Source organism: Melanostigma gelatinosum, assembly GCF_949748355.1.
Source record: "Melanostigma gelatinosum genome assembly, chromosome: 16".
Lineage (NCBI taxonomy): Eukaryota > Metazoa > Chordata > Actinopteri > Perciformes > Zoarcidae > Melanostigma > Melanostigma gelatinosum.
The window spans coordinates 17,382,392-17,394,261 of NC_136649.1; the positions used below are offsets into that span (position 1 = coordinate 17,382,392).

At 43.3% G+C, this 11,870-nt stretch overlaps 1 protein-coding gene across 3 annotated transcripts; it reads left to right on the plus strand.

Annotated features, from left to right (window-relative positions):
• Nucleotides 1–225: 225 nt before the first annotated feature.
• Nucleotides 226–11,517, plus strand: nek9 (NIMA related kinase 9). Of its 3 annotated transcripts, none has more exons than XM_079286985.1 (26): nucleotides 226–658; nucleotides 1,046–1,223; nucleotides 1,319–1,374; nucleotides 1,457–1,527; nucleotides 1,651–1,756; nucleotides 1,866–1,997; nucleotides 2,103–2,213; nucleotides 2,365–2,429; nucleotides 2,520–2,570; nucleotides 2,681–2,873; nucleotides 2,973–3,117; nucleotides 3,198–3,398; nucleotides 3,574–3,620; nucleotides 3,769–3,930; nucleotides 4,024–4,132; nucleotides 4,228–4,389; nucleotides 4,545–4,712; nucleotides 4,792–4,845; nucleotides 4,957–5,144; nucleotides 5,243–5,401; nucleotides 5,545–5,649; nucleotides 5,740–5,793; nucleotides 5,890–6,064; nucleotides 8,732–8,804; nucleotides 10,584–10,697; nucleotides 11,140–11,517. In XM_079286985.1, exons 1-26 carry the CDS (start codon nucleotides 473–475, stop codon nucleotides 11,231–11,233), a joined length of 3,159 nt encoding a protein of 1,052 aa, XP_079143111.1. In that variant the 5' UTR covers nucleotides 226–472; the 3' UTR covers nucleotides 11,234–11,517. The 3 variants fall into 3 exon arrangements, 2 of the variants coding, with proteins under 2 accessions (XP_079143111.1, XP_079143110.1); XM_079286984.1 differs by having other exon boundaries at nucleotides 10,584–10,674; XR_013772710.1 differs by lacking the exon at nucleotides 5,890–6,064 and having other exon boundaries at nucleotides 10,584–10,674; nucleotides 11,140–11,188.
• Nucleotides 11,518–11,870: the final 353 nt, after the last annotated feature.

Genomic DNA, 11,870 nt, shown 5'->3' on the forward strand with positions numbered 1-11,870 from the left:
CTTCTAAGGTGGTAACCCATCACAGTTCAGGGTTTTATTGTCTTCATGCTAACTAAAGCGTTAGCCAAGTCAAGCAGAGCAGACTAGTGCCACTACCGGAAATACGCTCTGTTGACTTTCATGGTAAAATACACGACAGCACTCTCGAACCTATGACTTTTATTCTGAAACTTCAAAACAATTGACTGAACGTCCCCGTTTTTGTTGCGTTATGCTTGACGCTCTCGATCTATTTGCACGTATTTTGCTACGTTGTATCTGTTCATTTTGTTTCTTACTTTGTGTGTGTTAAGTGGCTTTTCAGCCATCTGGTAACTTAGTACGAATCGTTTGACATCTCTCTTTATCCGCCTGCACGGGCAACATGTCGGACATGTGTACGGTTTAGTAGGAGTCTTTCAGAAAGAGTTGTCGTTAGGCCCGTTCGGGCTATTTCCATCACTGCCTCTGGCTAACAAGTCCCTAAACAGAAATGTCACTCGGGGACTATGAAAGACATTTCGACTCGCTAAATTCCGATTTGTACGGCGGGTCAGTGGTCAGTGAGCGATCCGCGTCGGGCACATATAATGGCGAAGAGGAGAAGCTGCATTACGTTCCTATCCGGATCCTCGGAAGGGGGGCGTTTGGTGAAGCAACCCTGTACCGAAGAACAGAGGTAAGTTGTCTGTCCCAGCAGGGTTTTCTTTATTTAAAACACTTCATGCAATAATAACTTTCCTCTTTTCTTACATCTACCATATTTACCACAACAGTGCAAGGGAAATGTGTCTTAAGTTTACATGGTGCCCACAACTTTTTCTTGGACTGACAATGGGGTTTGCAGTCAGAAGTGATGAGAACCACTGCTCGGTGAAAACAGACCAACTATATGTCAAACGTTTTTTTTCTTATTCTAAACCTTCGAATATTTTGCTTCTCTGTCTATTCTGTAAACCGGTAATAAGCACCGTGGAGAAACTTAAACCAGTGCAGGAACAAATCTGAACACTACTATTTATTAATATTATTGTTATATTTATGGCATGTCCCCTTTGGCTTATAGGACAACTCTCTGGTGGTGTGGAAGGAGGTGGAGCTGAATTCCGTCTCCGACAGGGAGCGCAGAGATGTCATGAATGAGATCAGCATCCTCTCCATCCTGGAGCACAACAACATCATAGCCTACTTTAATCACTTCATGGATAAAAACACCTTGCTCATTGAGTTGGAGTATTGTAATGGTAAGCAAATATTTAGTCCACTCTGAAGATTTGATTGAGATTAGTTTGAATGCCGTCTATCTGTGACTGAATGCTAAATGGCCTTCTCATCACAGGAGGAAATCTGTACGATAAAATCAATCACCAGAATGGGGAACTTTTCAGTGAAGAGGTATGAGTGCACCACTGCAGCTCCTGTATTTTAAACAAACAGACTGTTCTCTATGATATCTTCTCCTTTAACGTTTCTTTAGGTGGTCATTTGGTACCTGTACCAAATCGCCTCAGCTGTGTCCTACATTCACAAGGCTGGGATCCTCCACAGGTGAGATATTCAGCACATTTTCATGCCCTTATTGGTGACATCTGCAGGACTTTTTATTTTGTTTGTATCTGTGGGGGTTTTTTTTTTTGGCAATGGAACCATCAAACCATTTTTGTCTTGTAGAGATATCAAAACTCTGAACATTTTTCTGACCAAGACTGACCTCATCAAGCTGGGCGACTACGGCCTCGCAAAGAAGCTAGGCTCTGAGTTTTCAATGGCAGAGACTGTAAGTTGTGACCCCCCCCCCCTCCCCCAAAAAAAAATGTTTTACCGGACTGATGATTTAGTAAATATTAATGGATTTTTTTCACTTTTCTCTTCTTCTGTAAATCCAGTGTGTGGGAACTCCATATTACATGTCGCCTGAATTGTGCCAGGGATCGAAGTACAACTTTAAATCAGACATCTGGGCCATGGGTTGTGTCATTTTTGAAGTCCTGGTTCTTACGAGGACATTCGATGCAACGGTTGGTTTGTTAACTTGCTAGAAATAGTTTTACTTCTTTGCTTTAATCTGAAAATTAGATTTCGCCCCGACAGAATGAATACATTTTGCTGCTTGTGTCCACCAGAATGCTCTGAACCTCTGTGTGAAGATAGTCCAGGGCAACTGGACCATGGATGTGAACACGGATGTGTATTCGTCCGCATTGATCAAACTGGTGTATCAGTGCCTCAATCAAGTGAGTGACGGGAATAATTGGAGAAGAGTGTTGCGTTGGATTGTTGTGAAAGAAACGATTTGGTGCCAGAGGTCACACTGTGTGCTCAGGAAACATCTGGTCTCTGTGAGGGATACCACTGTTAAGTTCTTGGGATCTTCTTGTGTTGAAGGACCCCGCAAAGAGGCCTACAGCTGAGCAGATTCTGGGCCAGCCAGTCATCTCCTGCTGTAGACAGTAAGTTGGTTGAAAATGATTCAGATGCTGTTGGATTCAACAGAGTCAAAACACCCATAACAGCCCACTGACAACTTTGTGCTCTATAAGGGAGCTTGAAGAGCGAGTTGCCCTGCTGAATTCAGCAATGAAAAGACCAAAGTAAGTTGTCAACAGTTGTTTCATATTCTCCAGCGTAAAAGCCTGTCTATAGTCCCGTGAGTAAGATTTTGTAGTTCTGTAACTCACTCGATGTCCTGGATGCACCACAGGCTGAGTACAGTGTCTGACACCCCTGTGGCTGTGGTGACCACACGCTCAAGGGAGGTGTACTTCTGGGGTGGAGGCAAGTTCACCCCCCAGAAAATGGACACGTTTAAAGGCGGCAGCAGTGGCCAGCATGTGTGTGCAGGAGAGAGTCACTTTGCAGTGGTGACCGTGGAAAAGGAGCTGTATACCTGGGCAGTGAGTATTTACCACCCGCCATCACTCTGGGAGAGATTTGCTGGATTCGGGTTGTTCTTGTGCTTCACTACCAGGAGCTTATCTCAAACTTCTCTTCAGAATGTCCAAGGTGGAGCCAAGATGGTGGGCCAGCTGGGTCAGGGAGACCAGTCCTCCTACCGGCAGCCGACGAGGGTGGACCAGCTACAGGGGAAGGCCATCCGACAGGTGGCGTGTGGGGCTGACTTCACTGCCTGCGTCACCGGTGAGTGACAAAACCTTCCTACAAAAAACAACAACTTTTTCCTGTAAAGATGCATTTTGAACATTCTGCTACTTTTGCAGATGAGGACCAGATGTACATGTTTGGGTCAGACTACTACGGCTGCATTGGAGTGGAGGGAGAGTTCGGCATGGAGGTTTTGAAACCAGTGCTTTTGGAGTTTTTCGAAGAGCGGCCTGTCCGTCAGGTTTCATGTGGAGACAACCATGTGGCGGTCCTGACTCAGAGTGGGGACATCTACTCCTGGGGCTGCGGAGAGTATGGTACATATAGTTGCTGTATTTACTGTGTTTATTGAGCTGAGTAAGCCTCTGCCAGATTGTTTTTGCTGTTATAGCTGTAGCCAGCAGGTGGCGATAGTGGTCTTTTTAAAAATAAATTTTAAAAACAGTCAAAATAGGTGTTCTCAGTTGGATTTGCTCTATTTTCCTGGTGCAGGGCGTCTCGGCCTGGAATGCGAGGATGACTTTTCTTCTCCGATGCAAGTAAGATTTTCTTTCCGGTTCTGGCACGCTCTTAAATGTCTGTCAAGCGGCTAAAAACTTGCAGGAGTCGGTAAGATACAAAGTGTTTTAAGCAATATGATCCCATTTGTATCAATCAAAAGTACTGTCTGTGTTCTGGTTTTCCCAGGTGGAGATCCCGAAAGGCGCCATCATCTCCTCCGTGTCATGTGCCAGCGATGGAACCTTCTTTTTAACAGAAACTGGCAAAGTCCTAGCGTGTGGAAACAATGAATTCAACAAGCTTGGTCTGAACCAGGGGATCTCTGGTCTAAAAAACCACCCTGGAGAGGTACTGCGTCCTACATACAGGACTGTAATCATCCAGACTTCAGGGGATGCAGCTATGTTTATGTTTGCTTTCTTTTTCTGTACACCACACCAGGGTTATCAGGGGATCCCGTACATCACTACACTGACTCTGGTAAAGCAGCTGGCGAGGTTCAAGATTCAGGTCATAGCCCCGGGGAAGACCCACACAGCTGCCATTGATGGTACCGTATAAAAAGGCTGATATTTCTCACGTAAGTGAACATTGTCAGCCACCATTTCACAGAAACATGATTTTTCATGATTTTTCTCTGTGCAGAACGTGGTCGTCTGATCACCTTTGGTTGCAACAAGTACGGACAGCTGGGTGTAAAGGACTTTAAGAAACACCCGGGTGTCCAACTCCTTCTCGGACCCTTTGGAGGGAAGATAATGACCAAAGTGTCTTGTGGAGACGGCTTCACCATTGCAGCCACTGCGGGTAAGACCATACCTAGTCCTGTAGTGCTTCTATTGCAATAATATCTACATTTTTCTGATTTTATTTCAGAGTTTGTGCTACTTTAATTTCCTCCCAGAAGCCCCTGACCGTTGGTCCTGAGGATATATCATCACCTGTTTTTGTATTCCTTGCAGACAATCACATATTTGCATGGGGAAACGCAGGAAACGGGCGACTTGGGATGCCGGCTGATAAGGAATTTGGTTCAGAGGTATGCCCCGCCATGCCAAGGCCTATCTTTGGTTCCCTGCACCATGTACCGGACCTCTCTTGCCGTGGCTGGCACACCATTATCATCATGGGTTAGTAATCACAACCACACACTCGCACAGTGTACTCGTGCAAGCAGCCAGCTGTCTAATATATGTTTATCCTTTGCAGAGAAAGTGCTCACCTCCAAGACTATTCGATCTAACAGCAGTGGACTATCAGTTGGTATTGGTGTATACTTTTCTTTGGACACTAATTGTGTATTGATTAATTTCCTTTGCTTTAGGAATACGTCTACATTTAGTCCTGAAAGTCTACATTGTTATGTGTATATAGGACTGGGCCAGGAGGCATCTACATCTACGGTGGATCTGGACATACAACCTGGTTCAGGGACGGACTGTCGTGACAGGGGTCTTGGTGGTACGCGGGAGGATAATAGGGAGGAGTGCCTCATGGAGACTCCCATGATGTCGCTGACAAGTCAGACTGGGGACAGCTCCTGCCCTCTCTGGCTCAGAAAGGTTTGCTATCATTGAAAGCACCAAGGAATAAGGAATCGTAAAACGGAAACCTCTGAATGGAGACTGTGTTCTAATTCAGGGAGGTTTTCATCCAACAGGAGCTTGAGAATGCAGAGTTCATCCCGATACCAGTTGACGCTGATGGATCCATTCCCGACCAGCTCTCTTCTGTCTCCAAGAGCGTCACTCTGCCCTATGAGGAGTTGAAAGACCTAAAGGCTGCGGCAGAAGCAGTCGGCACTAAGAAAGACCTATCGGTAATGCCAATATTACCTTTCACTTATCTAGACCTGAGTTATGTACTCCAAATAAACACTTCTAGAGTTTCACAGTACTGATGTTCATACCGTGTAATACTGCATTTTTTAAAAACGCATTCACTATGTCTACTGTTTTTCAGACTAAACGAATGAGCTGTGATGAAGTCAATGGACTGGAGGAGGCTGACTTCTGCAAAAAGGGAGAAACGGGCGCATGCTGCAAAGCAAGTTGCGAGGTCACACAGGTATCAAATCTGCACACTCAGCACTGCAAATTATGATCTCATAATGAAATCCCATTGCCACAGTATTTGACAAGAAAGCTTATTTTGCAGCTGCGAGAGACGGTCGCTAATCAAGATTTGAGGATCGGGACGCTCGAGAGGCAGGTAAGAAATGTCTTCCCCCAAAAAGCCGCCCGTCCGCCTCAGTGCCGAGTTTGATCCTCGTGCATGAGTAACAGCGCGTATTCCTGCCGCCTCCAGGTCAATGAGCAGCAAAAGGAGAACGAAAGGCTCTGGGCAGCGATCAATCGTTCAGCGCAAAGGGAAGCAGGGTGTGACAGTAACGGAAACCATCCCTCTGATGCCCGAATGCCCGGGGACGGAGGAGAAAGAGGAGGCGCATTCACAAACCACGGGGGCCGATCTTCAGGGGCCAGTGTGTGACTTTACCTGCAGATGTCCTGATTGTGGGAGAAGCGTGAATAGCACCTGTTAAGTTAAGCCAGCTGATTAGACGGGGGATCGGAGGCTTGGTTGGACGTGCAGTAGAGGCTGCAGCCTCGTGCCCATTCACAGAGGTTACACGCATTTGACAGAACGCTAAGTTGCATTATTACGATCTGTTACATGTGTGATACTGTGTAGTACCTTGCACACTCTCATATGCATACCTGTGTGCAGTAATCTAGCTAGTTTCTCCACATACTGAAATGTTGGCTGGATTCAACATGAAGCCCCTGACCCCTGTGAGAGACAATCATAGCGATTGTTGCGTCACGCTGTAATGTGAATGTTGAGTTCATGCTCTGGTGGTGTTGTTGACTTTAAGGGATGTCAGCATTGAGGCTTCGGGCGTTAGTGCCTCATATGTTGGTATTTATCAAATATCAAATAAGTCCATCCAGTGCAAATAGGAAAGCTTTTGCTGATGCATTCAAAGATTCATTTTCCTTTTTGTCAATTGTTGAGCGATGTGCTGCCAGGATGTTGTCCAGATTGATCATAACTCAATTTGGCGTCATTTTTGATTATTGATTTCATTCGATATTCTTAAAAAGTGAAAGTGCCAAATACAGAATAGCTTTTTACAGTTTCTCCACATTTATGAGAAATGATAGCTATTATAAACATTATATAAAAATGATCTTATTCAAATATATACTTTTTTTTTTTTACATGTGCATGTTTTATTATCATATGAAAGTATTTGTGTGAAACACGAAACTACTGATTTCATTTTTTTTTAACAACCGCTTACTTTGTTTATTGCCTTCTTCAACTCTTGAATTGTTGATGGGGAAGCATCTGTGGGTCTGTCTTTGTGACGCGTATGAACAGTTTGAATGTGGAAGCATTTATGATATAGCTTACCGTGCATCTATAATGTTGTTTTCTTGTTGCATTTTTAACCATTTTATCTGTTTATGTTGTTTCCGTATTTTGCATCATTTGTGCAAGCAAATATGTAGTTGCATTTTTGTGGGTATGTGCGTCCGTGTTACGTGTTTGTGTGTAAAACCCTTTTTTCATAGTTCGCTTCCAAGCAGTAGCCTCGTGGTCAGTGGTCTGTCAGCAGAATAACACTGGCAGTATTTTCATGCTGTAAAATGCGACGTTGAATAGTCGGTGTGCCTTAGAAAACTATTGAAACCAAAATTAGCGCAAATATGAAAATGCTGTGTTGACGGCATCTAAAAATATGGTTTATTTGTTAACAATTAACCAAATGTTGTGGAGATGTAACAGTTGTATAAACACTTCTCTCAGTCACGCTGTTGCTTCGTGTAAAAGCCATAAATAAAACTAACTTGTCTTTTCTCGATCGTCAATATTTTCCACAATGAAAGATAGAATACACTGCATTTATTTATATTAGTTGATATTCATATAATCATGTGTTAGTCTTGTAAAGAGCTAAAAACTATCTTCGACACTTCTGTTTAGGTCGCATGGAATATATGATGGAAATGTAGACGAGATCAGAAACAAAACTTGTGTCAGGGCTAGAATCAGACAATTCAGTGACTCTACTGGGGGCGACCGTGGCACACTGGTTAAGAGGTCGTCTGGGAACCGGAAGGTCAACAGTTCGATCACCTGAGCAATACAATGAACCCCCGGCTCCCCGGGCGCCTGTCATTTGGCAGCCCACTGCTCCCTATATACAGGGATGGGTCAAATGCACAGAAAAATGTCCCCCTTAAAGGGATAAAGATAGTATACATTCTATTCTACTGACGAATGAGATGGTGATGGTTGACTTGATAAGCCGTGTATTTATTGTTCAAATGGTTCAGGGCTGAAGTTTCTGGGTCAGTTCTGATCTCCTCACTTTGGCTGAGGTGCAGTTCCACCTGGGACCTTCCGACCTTTCTGCAGATTCCTTGTATGTCCCTGGTTCTGTCTTTGGTTGTTTTTCTTCAAAACCTGTATAGAACCCCAAAAACAGTAAATGCTTACTTAATACAGTCAAAATGACCCACTCTTAAAAACAATACTCCACAGCTATGAGTGGTCAACATACTCAAGAGGGTAGCTTTAACATAAACCTCTGTTTGTAAAACTGGTAGGGCTCCCCTTTTAAAGAGACCCACATATCACTGGCCTACCTCTGGACATCCGCTGTTGGTTTTCAAGAACTACTCTAAGGCAGACCCCTTGGTCCTGTGAAGTTTTGATTGTTTAAGTTTCTCACAGATTTGGACATGCTTCTGTAGTCTTTCGCCTGCAAACTTTCTGTTGCAAACTTTGCAAAGAAGGAGCTGGTGTCTGGTGTCCGTGCTCTCTTCCTGTCTCGTGTCTGGTCTGCTGGAATGTGAGGGATGCGAAAGTGGTGGAAGCCTTGGTCCCCCTGACGGGTTTCTTCCTTCTGTTGCAGCTTTATGAGAAGCCTTCTGCTGACTCATTTGAGGCATATCTCGTTCATCGTCAGAAATCTCCTCGCATGTCCTTTCCCAATATTTTTCCTCTCTCTTCCAACCTGTATGGCCCACTGAGGCTGTATTTTGATGTCTTTCTTTTGCTTTCACTGTTCCATCCTGTGACGTCACACCTGTATCTTCACAAATGCCATTCTTTTGTTCATCCCTTTCTTTTCTTCCAGTATCTTCTTTCACCTTTTCCCACCGTGGTTTGTTCAGCTCTCCACTCACTTCTTGCTCAGGAACTGTGATCTGGTGAGTTGCTTTATGACCTTTTTTGTGTGACTCTATTTCCCTTCTTTCCCCCCTGGCTCTTTCTTCCTGGTCTTGTGTCTTCATGTGTTGTTTAACATCCTCCTCTCGGCTTTCTTGCACCTTCACTTCTCTTCTTCTCACTGGTTCTCTCCTCTGCTGCTCAGACAGCCTGGATTCTCTCTGGTAGTTTCCCCTCTCTGCTTGTTCCCTGTTGTGTCTCTGCTCTTCACTCTTTTGGTCATCAAGTGCAGCAGTGTCTCTCTGGATCTTTTGTCTTATTTTTTCCTCTAGGCGCCACAGCTTCTCCTGTAGCACCAGCTCTTTTGCATGAATTGCTCTGGCCATCTGCAGTTCTCCACTGGGCTGTCTGCCGCCTGAGTCGTTTCTTGGATCTTGGTATTCATTGGTCTTTCCGGTGCCATTTGAATGGTGTTCTAGGGTTAACGAATGGCCTCTTGATTGTTTTGCAATAGTTTTTTTTTCTAAATCATACGGAACAAATGCGTCTTGTTTCATGGGTTGGAGAGATCTTCTGTGGCTAACAGGCTTGTTTGGAAATGGATGGTTTACTGCATCTGCTCTCCCACCAGGTACAACACCATGTTGTGCTTCAGTATAGACATCTGCATTTCTTTTTCCTGCAGTGTTTTGCTGCCCTTGATCACTGTGTATTGTTCCTGTGTATGTGCTCATGACTTCAGCGGTTGTCTTTGAGGTTGTTTTGTTGTGAAAGACACCTGAGCCCTCCACACCAGCTGCTGAGGGTTTTTTCCAGTATATAATTTCTAAGAAAAAAGAAAACGCATCCAAAAAGTGAGGCTAACAGAGAAAAACATTGATGGAAAATGCTGTGCAGCTGCAGTGTATGACTATATTTAAAGTAAAAGCACAAGTGTGACTGAATCAAGAAGTTATTGCATGCATTTCATGTAATAAGTCTCCTGTTCAAATGTAGAAAAACATTTTATTTTACAGATTGAATTTGACAATGTAATTTTGACCCTGACATCAGCCGTTGACAACTCGCTTTCAACCAAATTACACAGATTAAGTTTGCTCAGTCGTCATTGAACTACGTTTACAGTAGACGATTACTTTCTTTAAATTACATACAGTTTGAGCTCGATGTCAACCAAAAAGCAACCAGCAGATGAAGATTGTTATCCAGAATATGTAAACCAGTCGACCTTGAGTTCTAGTCAACTGCTGTGTTTTTAAGGTCAGGAGTGAACTGTCACACTCACCTTTAGGACGGACGAGGAATCCAAAAAGGCTCTAGATTATCCAGATCATCCCAAAAAATACATAAATAAAAAGGGCAAAGAGTTAGAAGCCTTTGCAATAAATAAAGACATTTAACTGACCTTTTGAATGTCGTCTGAATTAAAAGTAACTGTGTTTAGCTATCTGTCGACACATAAAGCTACTCTACTTTTTCCTAATGTTTACACTCGTTGCTTAGAAACCAAATATCTCGGGTGTTGTCTGATTGGTCCGTTCATCACTTCCGGAAGCGGAGTCCCGGATGTTTTAAACTCGAGATCTTTTGGAGCTGGATAGTCGTCTCGCGGCTTCCTGACGACATCCAAGGTGAATTATATGACATACAACGAGCTTTCCTGGTTTCATACGGAATGAATAATACGCTAAACGTGTTAATTATCGAGGTGGTAAATCGTTAGAACATACATTAGGTTCGCATAGCTTGTAGTAGCTATACCGTAGCTAACAATAATACACAACACGTAACTAGCTGCTGTCTTGTTTCTCCTGTTCCAGGTACACGACTATGAGCAACGAAGACCTCATTTCAGTGGATTATGAAATTTTTGGCAGAGTGCAAGGCGTGTTTTTTCGGAAATACGCTCAAGTGAGTTTGACAGTGATTATAAAGTAAGCCTACACATGCACAGGTGTAACGGTAGTGTGAAGTAAATCACTGCTATCTCATTGTTTAGCTTTTCTTTGATATGGCAGCCGCGTGTCACAGTCTTGCTGGTGGAGTTAATTTAGTAATATATCATGGATTATGATTTTTTTTTTTTTTTTTTAAGGAAGGAAGCAAGATGTAGTAAAAGCACCTGGAATAAAATGTTTTTTATTTTTTACATTAAAGCTGGTAAACATAAATGTAAACCTAAAACACAAATGTTTAATTGGAAAATTACAAGGAATTACTGCACTTTATACAATGAAGAGATCTTAAAGAGATCAAATCCTATAGTGTTCACAACCCATGCTGTACAATGTATCTACCGTAACTAATATTCCCATGACAGCCTTATACTCTCAATCAGTGTCTGCTATTTTTAATCCACCGTGTTTCATTTTCCAGGCTGAGGGGAGGAAGCTCGGCCTGGTGGGATGGGTCCAAAACACAGGCGCTGGAACCGTTCAGGGGCAGCTGCAAGGCCCACGAAACCAGGTGAAAGAAATGCAAGACTGGCTGAAATCCACCGGGAGCCCCAAGTCACGCATAACCAAGGCAGAGTTTAAGAATGAGAAAGCAGTCAACAGCCTAGAACACTCATCTTTTAAGATTGTAAAATAAGATAACCCATAGTTTGTACTTGTAATATTAACTTTGACGCAGATGTTTTTATTTATTTAGTTTATTTTATTAGTTGGAATGCAGCTCAAGTATTGAAATGATTTATGTTCATCCTTAACATCTACACAATAGTGTAATAACAATAAAAGTCCTTCCAGCCTGCATCACATTGTTGAATTTTATTGTAGCAACCGCAATAAGGGAATATTTGACGAGGTGACTACATTATCCAGAATCCAGCAGACATCCTGGTGTGCAAAAGCAAGCTGCTGCCCTCCTTTGCAAAGGACTGACTCAGCAGGTGGCTGCGGAGAATCGCTGACAAAACAGCCAAAGATGTAGGATCAATGAATCCTCAAATTGCGTTAATTTGAATAATTTGGGAAAATAGTCGTGAAGAAAGTCACTGATGATATCAGGAGTCAAACAAGAGGCATAGAGGGAGCAGACATGGCGTACAAAACTAAAATCTGACCACCTCTTTACACAAATGTGATGGAATTGGATATTGACTT

Coding starts and splice junctions, on each gene's coding strand:
- nek9 (XM_079286984.1), top strand. CDS start 473: ATGTCACTCGGGGACTATGAAAGACATTTCGACTCGCTAAATTCCGAT. Junction 1,375..1,456: donor GGGAACTTTTCAGTGAAGAG/GTATGAGTGCAC, acceptor ACGTTTCTTTAG/GTGGTCATTTGGTACCTGTA. Junction 4,846..4,956: donor CAGCAGTGGACTATCAGTTG/GTATTGGTGTAT, acceptor ATGTGTATATAG/GACTGGGCCAGGAGGCATCT.